This window comes from Doryrhamphus excisus, linkage group LG19 (genome assembly GCF_037039965.1).
Source record: "Doryrhamphus excisus strain RoL-2023G ecotype Guam linkage group LG19, RoL_Dexc_Guam_v1.1, whole genome shotgun sequence".
NCBI lineage: Eukaryota > Metazoa > Chordata > Actinopteri > Syngnathiformes > Syngnathidae > Doryrhamphus > Doryrhamphus excisus.
In genome coordinates this window covers 3,211,822-3,229,760 of record NC_136375.1, presented here as the reverse complement: position 1 = coordinate 3,229,760, position 17,939 = coordinate 3,211,822, and the positions used below count along the sequence as shown (strand labels likewise).

The 17,939-nt window shown below is 40.2% G+C and overlaps 1 protein-coding gene across 2 annotated transcripts in view; it reads left to right on the top strand.

Moving 5' to 3' along the window:
• Positions 1-17,939, top strand: part of dcc (DCC netrin 1 receptor) — a 278,014-nt gene that overhangs the window by 226,808 nt on the left and 33,267 nt on the right. For both annotated transcript variants that reach the window (XM_058057936.2, XM_078799161.1), the window contains exons 23-26: positions 2,829-2,991; positions 4,375-4,598; positions 5,147-5,263; positions 16,798-16,947. In XM_058057936.2, coding sequence (XP_057913919.2) covers positions 2,829-2,991; positions 4,375-4,598; positions 5,147-5,263; positions 16,798-16,947 — 654 coding nt within the window. The remainder of the gene's footprint in view (positions 1-2,828; positions 2,992-4,374; positions 4,599-5,146; positions 5,264-16,797; positions 16,948-17,939) is intronic.

Genomic DNA, 17,939 nt, shown 5'->3' with positions numbered 1-17,939 from the left:
CAGTTGATGTTTGCTAAATACAAGGATGAAGAGTCTTGAACCAGTCATGATGTGCTATATATATCACTATATTGACACTATGGTACACATTATGGCATTGGATGCTCATATCACCTCGTACTTCGGTACGAGGGACAATATTGAAAAAAACAAAAAAAAACCTTAAACTCTATTATGGAAAGCAGGAAGTGAACAAATGTAACAGTTACTGATTGTAAAAGTACCAGATGGAGGGGTAGGATTTAATAAGCCTTGCCTCTTCCTACTCCTTTTGGACATGTGGAACTGGGAACTGATTATGGGATGCACTGAAGTGTGATCTCATGCATGTTCAAATGAAATAAAACCATTACCATTACCATTACTATTACCATATATTTACCAAGCTGTAGTGACCTTGTTATTGTAGGAGCTATCACCGAGTATTTGTTTGCAGGTTTTTTTTTTTAGCACTAACAATTGTTTGTTAGTGGTGATGTAGTCTCTTGGAGGGAGCAGTGTCGCTACTGCAGCAAAACACTAAATTTCTGTCAACCTGGCTTGACAGGTTTCACATTTATACCACTGAATGATGTCAATCCTTGTAACAATAGGAATTGTTATTGTGGTTTATGTTTCACATGGATGTCTGAAAGGTGACGGACCAGAGTTGAGAGTTGATTGTTCTCAATCTAGCTGACTGATATATTGATATATCACCTTGAAAAATAATTTTTGTCTGCTCCAATGTTTCACCCTCACTTCTTGCCCGCTCACTCCTAAATCCTGGAGCTCATCCTCAATACATTCAGGTTAGGTTTTGGATTGTGATTTGTCCAAAAGGTGTTGCCACTGGCAGCTTTCACATAATTTGACATGAATAATGGTAAACATAAACATGCTCCCTATGCTGCTGTTGTTGACGGAATTAAGTGTTGCAATGGGCTTTATGAAATCATTGTGCCCGCAAGCAGGTTCCGGTAATGGTCACAACACGTATATGAAACAATATAATGTTGTTGGAGTTTTGGGGGAATTTGCAATTAGCACACGGGCCATGAGTTTGAGACCCCCGGCTTAAAAACTATAAAATGTTCCGCGAAAGAGCAAATTACACTGACTTCCCTTTGCCTCTGTGGTGAGATGTGATGGATTGTGCTTTTCATTGGAAGAGACAACTGACTTGAGAAAGACGGAGGGCTGCGGTGAGGAGGTGAAATGCCTCCTTCTTTGTGTCACAGTCGTTTTCTCTTTCTCTTCCACTGAGTCCTTCACATTTTTTCCTTCGTCACTTCAGCTTTCCATTCCATTTTCACACTGTTTGACCTTGTTCATATTTTCTGTTTCTGCTGATGCTCTCTAACACACTTTCATTTATCTTCATTGGGTTTCATCGTTGTGTTCTACTTATTCTCTTTCTTCCTGTGCCAAGTGAGAAGTGATTGTGCATGTAATCACATACAAGTTACTGCTTTTAAGGAGGGCCATTTTGCTACAACAATAAATCCCAAATATAAATAAGGTTATATTGGTGTTATATTGTTAGTCTATTGTATTGTTAGTGTTAGTCTATGTGCCGATCAGTGGCCGATTGCTTGGCACACCCCTAGTATCTACCATAGCACGCATTTGATATCAGCAAAAAATCGGAATTTGTCAGCCTGCATCAAATATCTAGGTTGAGACGCTCTTGTCATCCACAAGGAACTCTGCGTAGAGCCGCTGCTCATCCGCATTGCGAGTCAGATGAGGTGGCTCGGTGTCTGGTCAGGATGCCTCCTGCATGCCTCCCTGGACAGGTGTTCAGTGCCCAATTGGTAGGAGATCTTGGAGAAGACCCATGTCAGGTTTGAGAAACTCTGTCACTCAGCTGCGTCTTGGGCTGGCTGGGAGGGACTGGACGCAGCTGTTGGGTTCAGGAAAGTCCAGGCTCCTCTGCTTAGGCTGCTGCCCCCACAAGTAACTCTGGATAAGCACAAAAATATGGATGGATGCTTCTAAAATCTCTGATATCAGTACTCATATCACTCTCAGAAAGGCAGGAAGTCCCACACACAGCAGACATGCTTGTTCTGGATGCTGCAGTGGGGACGGAGCTGATTGGCAGATGAGACCGGCATTTTAAAGGATAGTATCGGCCGATATCAATACCGTGCTTTATCAGTGATATTGGCCGATACCGATCAGTGGTCGATTGATTGGCGCACCCCTACAAGCTACCCCAGCACACATCCAAAGCACAAAAAACAGAATGAGGATCCTCGCAAGACCGCATAGCTGAAAAACAACAAACTCCACGCCCCAAAAATAAACAACAAAACATTTACAAAGCATTCCTCATACCTGCTGTTGCTGAAAGTGAACGTGAAAAAGTATCGGACACCCCTATTAAGAACTGGTCTGGACAACCCGAGAGTTTTTGGCTCACTGGCTAACGCTGCTAACATGACGTTTTGGAGAGGTGTGTGATCATGGGTGTGTGGTCAGGGCTGGACCATACCATACCATACTGGACCATGACTACTGATCACAACCAAACAATGCCCGACAAATGACTACGTCCCCCTGGACCACGCCAACACCACCAAAAGAATAGAGACCCCTTGTTCAACCACGAAATATGCAAATTGAGTCAAGACCCACCACAGTCCCTAAACAACCAGCCACAATAAAACACTCCAGCTGCAACCCTGCATTTATCCTAGCTTTGGACCGGCACTAGACAACTCTAGTAGCTGGGTTTTGGGAACCTGGCCCGGAATTGAACCTGGACTACACCACCAGGGCATAAACAGATATCAACATTTGTGTTAAACATGCAGACTGATCCTCTCTTGTTTGTATTCCAGAGTCTCCCATTGGTCAAATGCATCCGCCACACGGCAGCGCTACCCCTCAAAAGAACAGCAACCTTTTGGTCATCATCGTGGTTTCCGTGGGAGCCATCACCGTGGTGGTGGTGGTCATCGTGGCCGTCATCTGTACCCGGCGCTCCTCCGCCCAGCAGCGCAAGTATGACGTCTTAGAATCGCCAGCCTGAAGCACAGCAGATGGTTAATGATTCGGCCCGGTTGCTTTCTAGAGCTATTTGTTTTCTTTTGAATACGGCCTCAAATGAATGTATGACATCTTAAGTTACATTCAAAATCAAAACGGAGCTGGGCTGTAAGACTTTCATCACATTTTACTCTTTAACAGTAATTTGCTCTGTTTATATCAAAACTACATCTGCATTCATCCAATTCTTCCATCTGTCACATGCAATTGGTCTTGGCCAATTTTACTTATGATGTTTAGACATACCAATTAAAACAGGGAGGTTTTTTTTCATTGGCCAGTTTTTAGAATAATAAATATTAGATATTATAATAAAGTCAAAATATTAAGTAAAAGTTTGTATTTGAATGGAGAATATATATATATAAAAAAATGAAAGAATACAAGGACCAATTTAATATTTTATAACTATGCTAGGCCAGTCCAGGGTGTACCCCGCCTCTCAGTTGGGATAGGGTCCAGCACGCCCGCAACCCTCGTGAGGATAAGCGGTCGAAAATGAATGAATGAATAAATATACAAAGTTATATATATTTCAAGAAAAAAAACTGCATATTAGCTTTGTGCTGATAAAGGTGAATGATATGGTGTTAAATATTTTAACTGAAATGGTTTCCCTCATTCTGACTTTGTTCCGATATAAATTTAATTGAATATATATGTATATATTTAATTAAATACATTGTTTTTATGTTTAATTAAATACATTCATCATTGTGAAGCAGAATTCACCAAACGTTGGATTGTTCACCCACGAATAGTGAACGTGAGCTGGGTTTAGACCAGTGGTGGGCAAACTACGGCCTCATTTAAACTCAACATACAACCTGGCATCATGGCCTGAGCCAACCTTTTGATGGTTTTATCAATTTCGTTTTTTGACATGGTCTGTTGTTTACAAAGTGCTCCTGAAAAAAGGGACACAAGCACATAATAATAATAATAATAATAATTATTATTATTAGATTATTAGATTATTATAATTATTATTAGAACTATTATGATTATTATAATTATTATATTAATGCTAATTATTATATTATTTATATATAATATTATTGTTATATTTGCATATTTTACATAATAATAATATAATAATTATTATTGTAATTTTATTGTAATTATTATAATAATTTATTATTTTTAGAATATGTAAATATAAATATAAAATAATAAATAATAATAGCAGATTGCATGACAATTTTACAGATACAATAATACCAGGTGGACTGTTACGTGTAAAATATATAGTCTGCCCCCCCCCGTAAATTTTGTCATATCAATGCGGCCCGCGAGTCAAAAAGTTTGCCCATTGATATTTCTCACTGCTTTTTGCAGGAAGAGAGCGAGCCACAGTGTGAGTAAAAGGAAGGGCAGCCAGAAGGATCTGAGACCGCCGGATCTCTGGATCCATCATGAGGAGATGGAGATGAAGAACATTGAAAAAGCTCCAAGTGTGGCCCCATCTGGACACGAGTCACCCATCCATTCTTGCCAGGACCTCCCCCAGGTTGCCCACAGCCAATCAGAGAGCCAGATGGGCAGCAAGAGCAGCCACTCAGGTGCCGGAGTCATCCTTGTCACTGAATATATGTGGTTAATTATTAAAAATATTAAAATTCCAGGAAACTGTAAAAAAAATCACACTGAAATTCAAAAGTCATTTTTAATCAGTCCAGAAACAAAGAATGCACGGAACATACAAGTATTATTTTCCAAACTCGAAGTCGGCTGAATAGGTGGCCGCTCTGTTAAGGGAACACTCAGCTACACAAAAGCATTAAGAAGATACCTGGGAGGCTGAACAGGCTAAATTAGCATCATAAGCCAATGATTCCAACAAGCAAGTTACCACTAAGCAAGTTCTCCAAGTTCCCAATCTCATCCCACAGCACTGAATCCAAGACTAGAGTTCTATTTTCCAGTTGTCGACCGTAATGATCACACTTTGCTTCATGTCAGTCATATATATTTTGATATACAACTCACATGACCAAACAAACTTAAAAAAAATGCAACTTGTGGTATGGTAAAATAAGGTAAAACTTAAAGTCAGCTTTGTTTGAAACACTTTCAGTAAATTCCGGTATGTTTTTTTGTATTTTTTCAGGAGCAGACGGTGACGAGGCATCCAGCACTATTTCTACTCTGGAACGCTCCTTGGCTGCCAGGAGGGGAACGCGGGGCAAAATGATGATTCCTATGGATTCACAACCAAGCAACACACGTATGTACCGCAACTCAGCTTGTTAACGTCAATCCATTTGATATTTGATATAACCTATTGGTCAGACCGAGGATGCGGAGAACAGCCAAATGTTGTCTTTATTAGATTGCTGACATAGGAAAATACAAATTACAACACAGAAATGACAAAAAATAGCAAAACCAGAAAAAAAATTAAAAGCTAAGGTGAAGCAACAAGTAGTGAAAAAAAGCAGAAACATCATTGGTAAGGTAAGCATGGATTCAAATGCCAGAGGCGGACTAAAACGAGAAGTAGCTCTCACAGTAATCAGTAGTCACTCATGAAGTATGTGGGAGTAAAGGAACAATGCGGTTCTTCAATTTAACCTTTGAAGCCCTGAAACCATTTTGTTTGAAAAAGACATATCCAAGGTAAATACAGTAAAGTCTCGTTATATCGATATCGGTTATAACGAATTACTGCTTATTACGATACTATTTTCATTTCCCGGCAAATTTCTAGTCTTTTATGATATAATTAGTTCCGTTAGTACGATACCTGGTTATTATGATAATCTGGTTACTACGATGCCCTTTTCATCTCCCACCAGCCAATTTGGTCTGCTTATATCGATACAAAAGCAGCTTAAATCAATCTTTGCTTAAGGATTTCAATACCCCACATAGCTGGCCAAACACATGCCTGCAACAGAAGAACCAACTGACATAGCATACACACCTATTCCAACGAAGACACAAGCGTACAAATACATGTATTTAATTGTGTTGTATTCAGATATCTTTTTATCGCTTGCAATAAGCACAGTTTTTCATATGTACATGCATTTCTCTCGTGTGTATAGAATCTATACACACGAGAGAATCCACGAACGCAGTTGGTTCTTCTGTTGCAGGCATGTGTTTGGCCAGCTAAGTGGGGCGGGTTGAGCATGACCTGTGAACCAGGAAGTGCGGGAATGCGGGAATCGGTGTGTGTGCTGCGCTCTGGTGGTGGAAGTGTGAAAAATAAAGTTGACTGGAAGCAGCCGTTCGCCGTGTTCTTTTTTGGTATTGAAATCCTTAAGCAAAGATTGATTTAAGCTGCTCGTCGAGTGCATTATTGCCCATTTTTAATGCAGTTCGGCGCAGGATCGGATATATCGACAGTCCGGTTATATTGATATTTTTTCCGACTCCCGACAATATCAATATAACAAGACTTTACTGTATGTGTGTGCGTGCTGATTTTGGAATGAAAGTTAAGGTAGTTGTAGAAGTGAGATGATATCATGTATATAATATCATGTATAGCTGCTCGATAAGAGTAAATGAAGATGAAGCTTGTTCAGTGAGCATCTTCTTGCAGTAAATAAATGATACTCGTGGCGTTGTAAGGGTTAAGTGTTACCTGTCAAATTCTGTGTTTTTTGTTTTCCACATTCATTGAATTACTTGTGCTTTGAATTATTTTCTGTTTTCAGAAAATGTGTTATATTTAGCTACCAGTCATTCTTCTTGTTATGTGGCCATGCGTTCATTGATATTGAGCAACTCCCACAGTATCACAAACACGACCCACAGTACTGCTGTCCTGCCCTTTGGAAAGGTTAGCTGCACCATGTATTGCAGAGCATCTGCAATGCCCTGCATGTTTCTCTTATGTCTGTAGATTTGACCAATAGGATTTTAGGATTGTTTTGTCTCGATATGACCAGAGTAAGACTCTCTGAAGTGAGCTCTGTCTAAGCATGGCATCACTCTGCTGCCACCTCACATGGTGGTAATGTGGAAGCAATTACAACGCATATTCTGAGTCAGCATTATCAGTGATTTGTTGTGACTTGGTGCCTGGCAAGGCAGCATTGACTGTTAAAACAAGTCTCTGAGCTTGCCACTGCCAGGAGTGTATGAAATAAGCTTAAGTAACACAGTACTTATGAAATGATGCAACCCAGTGTAGTTGGACCTCAGTTGATGTCATTAATCCATTCCAGAAGGTCACTCTCAAAAGAAACAATTCCCATAATTTCCCATAATAAATCATGCAAATGCAGATAGATGGGCGATGGAGCTAGGAGATAATGACTTCCTGTTGCACTTTCCAGTTGAGAGCATGCTAACAGGCATGTTCTATAATAAAGATATGTTATCAACAAAGTTGGACTCAAGCCATTTATTAATAACATTGTGAAATAAACACAAAACGAGGCAGGATTCTTACATACATTTTTGACGCAAACATAAGAACAAGCTAACCGAGGTTCCATTGTATGTATTGTATAGAGTGGAACCTCTAAACTCAAACCTAATCTCTTATGTAACACTTCCAATTTGTTCCATATTCAAATTTCATCTTGATTTCAAGTGTAATGTTCATAATTTATTCCAGTGTCAATACGTTGATATCATAAAACCTTGAATTATCACATAAGCAATGTTTTAAGCAAAACAAAAAACAATCAAACATGGAACAGAAGTCATTCCGATCTGTCATGTGTACCTGTAGAGATGACTATGTACGTATTTTGTATGAACGGTATGCTATTTTCATGGTCCAGGATGTACCTTGGTTGTGGTTCAGGTTAATTTTGGGTGCAGAAAGGGAACAAAATTCAGAAAATAGAACTGCTTAGCTTTGCTTTGATGCAAATGAAACATAAAACCTGCAAAGTGCTAACTGTTTCTGGTCTGTGAGGTAAGCTGTTAGCCAGGCGAGGGTGTTGTCCACGAAGTGGAGAAAACATTTTTGCAGAATGTACTAGTTGATTGTGTCAAGAGCGGCAGTGAGGCCCAGGAGGATGGAAGGTAGTCCACAGTCTGAAGAGAACAGGAGGTCATGTGAAACCTTGAGAAGGCCAGTTTTTGTGCTATGATGAATGCGGAACCCAGATTGAAATTGTTGGTAAAGTTTTTTTGTTGTTGTTGAGATGGGTCTTGATTTGGTTGGCAGGATCTTGGATCTTGCAAAGGAAAGGGAGGTTCGATGTGGGCATAGAGTTAATGAGATCATCAGAATTGAGTCCAGGTTTCTTGATGGCAGACAGGTTGAGAGAAAAAGGGACAATTGAGGAACTAAGAGAGGAATTTACAATTCTGGTGATAATTGGGCAGATGGTAGGGAGGCAGTGTCTAACGAGGGAGGGTGGGATGGGTTCTACAATGCAAGTTCCACAGCGATGATTTTAGACAGATGTGTTTGGGAGGTAGGTACAAATATGGAGAGAGGACAGGTGATAAGGGGAGCAGAGGCGACGGAGGAGACAAGGGAAGAGGGCGGTGAGGATAGTGAGTTGTAGTCAATTTTTTATTGGAACGAGAGCACGGACTTGCATTTGTGGATGGTGATTCAGGTGGGTGTGTTATCGCTGCGGCTGAGTAGTGGTGATGGTGAAGGTGAGATTGCACAGTGAAGATGGTGAAGGTCAGTTGTGTAGATTACAGTGATTACAGGGGGGCTGAGAGAGAGTAATTTAAAAGTGATGTGTTAAAATGATTCAACAGAGGCAGTGGAAATAGGGTTGATTTGAAAGGTCTTGAAAATAGTAGCAACATACAAAACATTGCTGGACAACAGGGATTAAACAATTGAAACAAAACATCCGAGTAAACGTTGAGGCACAGCATTGACTGTTAACTGCGTTAAAGCAAATGCAGATTCCCAATTACAGATTTCAGGAACAGATTTGAGACGACAAATATGGAAAATAGACACGGCAACAGTGTTGGGCATGTTACTGAAAAAAAGTAAGTAAGTATAGTTGCTAGTTGAATATACTAACTGAGTTACTCCACTACAAAAGTAACTAGTTACCAGTAAAAGTAACTATTGCATTACTTGCCCCTGCTGCCCCCCAATACACACGCACAGCAATGACGGGCACCACTACAGAGGTTTGAGTTTATTGCAGTCGACAGGTGTTTCTGTAGGTTTGAGTCCACGAGATGTGGACTACGTTTTTTTTCGGGGACATAATGTACATTCGACGTGTCCATTTTTACCTTTGACTCAACAAGGTTAAAGTAGTGTCTACTTCATCCACTTCATCCAGTCTTCTCACTGGAGTCCTCCTCACTAGCCATCTCTCGCTATAGTTATATACTTACTTCGGTCCCGCGCTGATACTGACACTTCGGGGCATGATACCTGGCCTGATACCAGACAAACCATGTGATGATCTTATTATCACATACTATTTAATCATGAGCTTATTATCACGTACTATTTAATCAAAAGACCATTTTGTTTCCAGAAAATTTTCAGTTTATGACATGTATTATATCTAAACAGTGTAAACACAATAATTGCAAAAATATTTCAACAATAACACGTCACGGCTGTGTCTGAACTGTTCGCCTTCATGGAAATTTAGTTTTTGTTTTTCCGTCATGTAACGTGCCAGAGAGTTGAATTTTGATTTGAGAGAATCAGGCTCGTATTCATCCCCATTTTCTTTTCTGATTGATAAAATAAACATAGACACGTATTTGTCTAACTCGGGCGGGGGGAGTACTTTCTACCAGTCTTCGTACGTTCTTGCAGTTGATGAGCCATTCAGAAAAAAAGCTTGAGGTCGTCCTTGGTTTTCCGACTTGTATTTGCATTTTTAGTTTTTTCGATCATTTCAAGAGTGTCCTCGTCATTAATGGTGATAAAACATTCCATTTCTAATATTCTGTTTGCTATTTTCCCTATTTGTCTTTCGCCGGGAGTGTCAACCGCTGACATGTTGACAGAGCACAGACGGCAGCAAAACAAACGCCGTGTGTTCACGCTCGTGCGCTGTTCTCTGATTGGTTGTTTCACGGGCACGATACCAGAGCAACGCGCTCTGAGTGGACAGCTACGGGGGCTGATACTGGACATGGTTAAACTCTATAGTTTATCAGTATCACTGCCCTGGGCTTTGACACAGTATCATTTCGGTATCATTTCGGTATCATTTTCTTATCCCGGTTTCTAGGGTACAGGGCCAATTAATACTGTAGTATGTGATAATGTATCTTCTACCCTACTATCTACTATCTACTACCCGGCACTTTGGATGTGCTCTAAACACCCGCCCACCCAAGTTCTCTGATGAGCTGAAGACGCAATCTTACTAAACCTTAGCCAATCCTCATTGCTTATGTGGTTATCTCACCTTGTCACTCTGCATCACTCTCACACTCTCACGGCGCTGCAGATTAGTTATGAAGTCGGTGATATATTTTTAGGCGGCTTCAGTAACATGCAGTAACAGGGTGTCGAAATATATTCCCGTCACTGTACGCCAATTAACAAAGAACTCATGACATGTACTAACATCCATCAAATACACTACTTACCCATCCACCAAAAAGTCCAACATTGTCTGTCATGGCCTTAAAGCCACATGTAAAGAAATGACGTGTCTCTTAAACTCTTTACGAGGATAGATGGTATGGACCTCCAGATAGTTTGAAATGTTGACTTCAGTAATGTTGTAAAAAGTATTTATTTACAAAATGCCCTTTTAAAAGTTTTTTTTGTGTGCATGTTCTAGATAGCTGACAGTTTTTCACTAATAATGCAGGTAAAGGGCATACACCTATCATGCCTATAAAAATAAAAGCCCTATAAAAAATGTTCAATATCCAGCAACATTTGATATACATGCTGTAACCATCTAGTAATAGGCACATGTAATACTAATAGTATTGGTCATTTTAAGCATTACTACGAATTCTTTCCTAGGCACATTGATTTCAAATAGCATATAGCAATGAACACGACTTCCATCAACAGAAACGGCATAGCTGCGACTAATCATGGCAGACTTTGTGAGAGCCGCCGTGAACAATAACTTGGGGACCAATGAGACGGAATAAATGGAGGATGAGCTACATGTTTAAGAAGCCAAGAGGATGAGATGTCAGTAGGTAGTGGGTCAGGACACAAGAGACTTCATCATGACGGATTAAGAATGCCGTGGTATAAACTTTTTTTCCACCTACGAGCTGGAAGAGATGAACAACTGTCCATGGAGTAAGTTGCCGTGCTATTGATTGTGTTACATGGAGAAAAGTGTTTGATATCACAACTACACGTTCCATCGAAGCAGTCCGAGCAAGGCGCTGTGTCACTATGCCAGAAAAGTAATTTCTCTGCGTTAGCTGCTACAATAACAACGTCACTATAGCTTTCTTTGTCAAAGTATGTAAATAGAGAATTGTTGACGGTTTTTGGATGTTTTTTAGAGGGAAAATAGGTGAATCCCAATTACCTGCATTGTTAGTGAAAAACTGCCATCTATTTACAGTGAAGAAAATAAGTATTTGAACACCCTGCTATTTTGCTATTTCTCCCACTTAGAAATCATGGAGGGGTCTGAAATTTTCATCGTAGGTGCATGTCCACTGTGAGAGAGATAAACTAAAAAGAAAAATCCAGAAATCACAATGCATGATTTTTTAACAATTTATTTGTGTGATACAGCTGCTAATAAGTATTTGAACACCTGAGAAAATGAATGTTAATATTTGGTACAGTAGCCTTTGTTTGCTATTACAGAGGTCAAACGTTTCCTGTAGTTTTTCACCAGGTTTGCACACACTGCAGGAGGGATCTTGGCCCACTCCTCCACACAGATCTTCTCTAGATCAGTCAGGTTTCTGGGCTGTCGCTGAGAAACACGGAGTTTGAGCTCCCTCCAAAGATTTTCGATTGGGTTCAGGTCTGGAGACTGGCTGGGCCATGCTAGAACCTTGATATGCTTCTTACGGAGCCACTCCTTGGTTTTCCTGGCTGTGTGCTTCGGGTCGTTGTCGTGTTGGAAGACCCAGCCACGACCCATCTTCAATGCTCTGACAGAGGGAAGGAGGTTGTTCCCCAAAATCTCACAATACACGGCCCCAGTCATCCTCTCTTTAATGCAGTGCACTCGTCCTGTCCCATGTGCAGAAAAACACCCCCAAAGCATGATGCTACCACCCCCATGCTTCACAGTAGGGATGGTGTTCTTCGGATTGTACTCTTCATTCTTCTTCCTCCAAACACGCTTATTGGAATTATGACCAAAAAGTTCTATTTTGGTCTCATCTGACCATAAAACTTTCTCCCATGACTCCTCTGTATCATCCAAATGGTCATATGCAAACTTAAGACGGGCCTTGACATGTGCTGGTTTAAGCAGGGGAACCTTTCGTGCCATGCATGATTTCACATCATGACGTCTTAGTGTATTACCTACAGTAACCTTGGAAACGGTGGTCCCAGCTCTTTTCAGGTCATTGACCAAGTCCTGTCGTGTAGTTCTGGGCTGATTCCTCACCTTTCTTAGAATCATTGAGACCCCACGAGGTGATATCTTGCATGGGGCTCCACTCCGATTGAGATTGACCGTCATGTTTAGCTTCTTCCATTTTCTAATGATAGCTCCAACAGTGGACCTTTTTTCACCAAGCTGCTTGGTAATTGCTCCGTAGCCCTTTCCAGCCTTGTGGAGGTGTACAATTTTGTCTCTGGTGTCTTTGGACAGCTCTTTGGTCTTCGCCATGTTACAAGTTAAAGTCTTACTGATTGTATGGGGTGGACAGGTGTCTTTATGCAGCTAACGACCTCAAACAGGTGCATCTGATTCAGGATGATACATGGAGTGCAGGTGGACTTCTAATGGGCAGACTAACAGGTCTTTCAGGGTCAGAATTCTAGATGATACACAGGTGTTCAAATACTTATTTGCAGCTGTATCACACAAATAAATTGTTAAAAAATCATGCATTGTGATTTCTGGATTTTTCTTTTTAATTTATCTCTCTCACAGTGGACATGCACCTACGATGAAAATTTCAGACCCCTCCATGATTTCTAAGTGGGAGAAATAGCAAAATAGCAGGGTGTTCAAATACTTATTTTCTTCACTGTAGAACAGAAAAGGGAAAGATGTGTTCTTGTCCCACATTGCAGATTGGTACAATTCCAAAGAAAATGGCTATTTCTGTACCATGACACCATGAGAACTTCCTGTCCCTCACTTAAAATGTCCTGTATGGGAAACTGACACACCTTCCGTACTGATGGATTCCGTTCCATGGCATCCATGGCATCACCATATGCCGAGTATTGACATAGTTTCTCTGAAAATCTGATGCATGAAATTTTCATTTCCAAGGAGCTGATGATCAACTCTCTTTGTGTGCGTCACCTTACGCTCAGCTAAAAGTTCCCACTGGTAATGATATTTTTTTTTCTCTCCGGGTGTATTCGTTAGGGTTTCTGTCCTCATTTATCTTGTTTTTATTTCCATACTTTTGTATTGCAGATGTTGTTTACTGCAGGTAGAAGACAACCATCCAGCAATCAGGTTACATCAGCAATCAGGTCACATCCCAACGGGGTTATTTGTGGAAAGTCAGTGGATGACATCAGTGTGTGCAATGTGGCATACTATGCTTTGTGTTCAAGTGTGTCTGTGATATGTGCATCATTGTGAGCCTTTTCTTAAGCCGCTGAGGTCCAGGGTGGGATTTTTGGCGTTCACTTACTTTTGTGTTGATCCTTAGAATTTGCCATGAAAAGTGTTTATCTTGCTTTGGCTGTTTTTCTTGAATTCAACAGTGTTTCTCACCTTCTTTATCAAAGTGCTGGCACTTTGGTTGCATGCTTCAGCTGTGATCAAATGAAAAGGCGAGACTTGAGGTGAGAAACACTGTTGGATTCAAGATTGTCTGCATTCAATAAACCACTCTTTGAGTTCATACAGGCTACCGGTGGCTCCTCACTACTTTTATTCATTTATTATCAACTCCTATACCCACAAAATTCCTCTGGGATGCTTTGGAGTGACAAATCACAGTGGAGAGGGCGTGGGTGAAATAAATGAAAACAGACCGTTTTGGTAATTCAAGGAAATACAGCTGGAATAGGTACAGATTCTAAGATCTAGAAAGCCTTCTGTGTGGGTCATTGTGTGTAGCTGCTCTACAGGAGTCCACAAAAGGGGCGAAAATGAGCATAATAGGTCCCCTTTAAACATGCAAGTGGTACTTGCATGCTTTTATGGTGATGATCTTTCCTACAGGAAGTGTTACACTGATTTTGTCAATTAAAAGTATGCAAAATTAACAAAATAAATGGTAAACTTGGTGTAAAATGTAAATGGTAAAATTAAAGTGAAATGATGAAGTAGGTGTTACCTACAAGAGTCACATCATTAATTGGATGAGATTGTTCCACAGCTTGTTTTGTCTGAGGTGGACAGAAAAGATGGCGACATTGTTAAATACGCCTTCCTGACCTTTTCAAACCAGTACAAAATACCACAGAATGGAAGTTGGACTACCTCGGGTTCTCAGGCTTTGGACGGGTGTGAAGATGCTCAGCTTGTTTGTGTGTATGCTCAGACACTTCTTTTTGGATACTATTTAGTCACTATTCTTTCTATTCATACTGTCAATTTATATATTCCTTGCTTTTTACGTATCAATATATTTGATAGCTTCTCTATCTTTCCAAGATATGATGCACGACTCTCCACCAACCTGCAGCTGACCCACTGATTGATCAATAATGTCGGTCAATAACAATATTGATGACCCTGGCACATCTGTGGTCCTCTTGCTGCAGTAATCAAATGCTGCTTGGCTTTTAAGTGATCAGGACACATACAGTAAACCGTACGTAAACACTCACTCACTAATCTCTTTAAAGCTGCTGATCACAGCCTTGCTGCATTCGAATAATCAATAGGTTGCAATCAATACTGCTATCGATCAGAGTTTAGTGAAATCAGAGCTCGTCTTTCAAAGGAGACAAATAAAAAACCCCTCCCCTTGTCCTTTTCAGCGGGATTCGTGCTGTTGAGCATACAAATGTAATCCTATTATATTACATTGCACTGTGTGGACCTGGTGCAGATGGCATTTGTACACACCATAATATACAGTATCTAACTTGAATTATCAAATTAAATAACAATAATTATTAGCATTCAAAGTGGAAATTAAATTGGAATTTTTACTATACTTACATTTTATTTGTATTTGTATGTGTATGTATTTGAATACATGCACCTATCCTATATTACTGCACATCACTGGTGCATATACTGTATTCATATTTTGAAAAGGTGCTAAAAGTAAGATGGTGGTGGATATAGCACAGGGCAAGTGGAACACATAGAAAACAAACAACACTGTGTTTTGTGAAATACTACGAATTGATGTGAAAGATGTGTGATTTTTATACATGTACTTTGAATTAATGTAAAGAACCTATACATTTAACATAATTGAAAATTAATATTTATTGAGTGTCATCTTGCCCATTTTTGGTATTGTGACAAGCACATGAATTTTAATGCAAAAATCCCAATAGCGATATTTCCTAGCTTGTTTTCTATTCATTAATTGACAAAATAGAGTAAGAAGAGTTGAATTGTAGTATTTGACACTCTATTCAAGCATACAATTATTAAATGAATTTAAAATAAGATTTAATGGAAAAAAATAAGCTTTTGGAAATGAGCTATCTTACCTACACTGCCATTTTGGACATACATTTAGAGTAGTTACTAAGTTCCTCATTAGTTACTAATTAGTTCCTAATGAATAGTGGTTAGGGTTAGTGTAATTTTGTGTACCTTATTGTAAAGTGTTGACATACAAAATAGAGAAATTCACATTTTTTATACTGTAATTCTACGTTTCATAAGCAAACCTTGACAAACAACCAGAAAGGGGGGGTGGAGGAGTTTGGAGTTTGTCTGCATTTGCAACCTTGCCATGCCTAAAGACAATGCGTATGCCTTTTTAATATTAAAACTTGCCTTTAATTCATCAATAGACTCACTTGTAGCAGGTGTTTTCTTTGTTAGATACGCACACACAGCTGCCGCGAGCTGTTTTTCATTGATTCACGTCAGCAACAACTTTTCCACAGCTTTGATGGCTTGTGGTCTCTGTTTTGTCAACATTGTCATTCCTTTCACAAGGTGAGCTTGTTTGATTACATTATTATTCTTCAGGATGGAACTTCTTTTTGATGAAGGCTTCCAGTACACGTAACTTTGCCATCACTTCTGTCTTCAATCCAGTAGTGGTTGTCACCCTCTTTGGGTTCATAGCGACTTACTTATTTTTGCACCGCCCATGCAAAAATGCAAGGACAGGAGTCGTCAACACCAAAGGTTGATTGTTTCTGGATGCCTTATATGTACATATGGGCCTTACAGGATTCCGTTGTAAAGAATGAACTACTTTTTGCGAGATTTAGTCTTGCTCGTGTGATCCAAGATGGCTGTGTAAACGATCCAGGAACAAATACAACACTAACCAGGCTGGTGAATGCAAACCAAGGCAAAACTTTAACATAACTTTTTTGGAAGTTAACCAAACAAATGCACTAACCGGGTTGGACGTTGAAAAAGATACAACTGTAATAAATTCAATGAACTCATTTTGTCTTTGCTATCCGTCATCAGTCATGACCCCAAATTGGATTTTGGTAAAACTACTGCATCTCATTAGCAACCCTTAGCATTATCAGAACCCCCGTCATCTATTGTGGGATCTGCCATTGAAACGGCTTGCAGTAACCACTGTTCCTTTCTGTTTCAGCTGTGGTCAGTGCCATACCAGTGCCATCTCTAGATTCCTCGCAGTATCCCGGGATACTTCCTTCCCCCTCCTGCAGTTTCACCCACAACAAATTCAGCTTAAGGCCGATGCCTTTCTCCAGCCTGACGTTGGACAGAGGATACACACAAGGTACAACTATGTCATTTTAAGCAGTGTTTGGTCGAGGTTACACCTTCAGGGTGGTGGCGGTGGGAGGGTAGGTGAACATTGTCACAAACATGCAGCATCGCCCGTTGCAATCGCTCCTCCGCAGTTACATTTCAAAACTTTATTATCAAAAGACTCCAAACTTTCATGAGGAGGTATTCTTTGTATGCATGTGGGTATTCACACACTAACTCACACATCACAAACCGACACTTACACACGCTCTGTGATTCAACACAGAGCAACTGCCTCTCCATATATGGCTGCAGCGGAGCAGCAGTGGAAAACGGCACAGCGTTTGTGGCAATGCCTCCACTTTATTAGGTTTTGTTCAGCCCGCCCCTATTTTGGTTTGTATCTTAAGTTACTTGGTAAAGGTGTTCCGTAACGTACGCGGTGCACAGCGACAACTATTTATTAATTAATTAGGTACACATGCACAGCATCACAAGAGCAGCATCAAGAATGCTGCATGTATGGCTGACACGCCTCTCATTGCAGTATGTACCTTGCGATCTTAAACTGGTTTCATAACACGCCACAAGAGAGCAGGCACGATCGTGCATCAGTCAGTGAGGGTGGTTTTTTTGTGTGTTTTTTTAGGTCTGTTGACGGTGGTTTGGCTGGTGATATAAAGTCAGTTGGATAACTGCTTGTACTACTGAACGCGGCGCTTTTGAGAAAAATAAAGCCAACAAGGCTTTATTATATAATTATTATTATGTTTGTTGCCATGTTTGAATGAATCGCCAACTTCACACAACTAATTTAAAATAATGAAAGAAGAAAGTCTCAAGGATGGCTCTCGCACACACACACACACACACACAATACACACATTGTGGGTTTTCTGCTCACGGACCTCACGGGCATTCTGGGTAATGGGGAGAGGACGCTGGTGTTGCTTGTCACCGCTTCTCCCTGCCTAACTAGTCGTTTTTTGTTGCTATTTTAAACTACAGCTTTGGCTATTC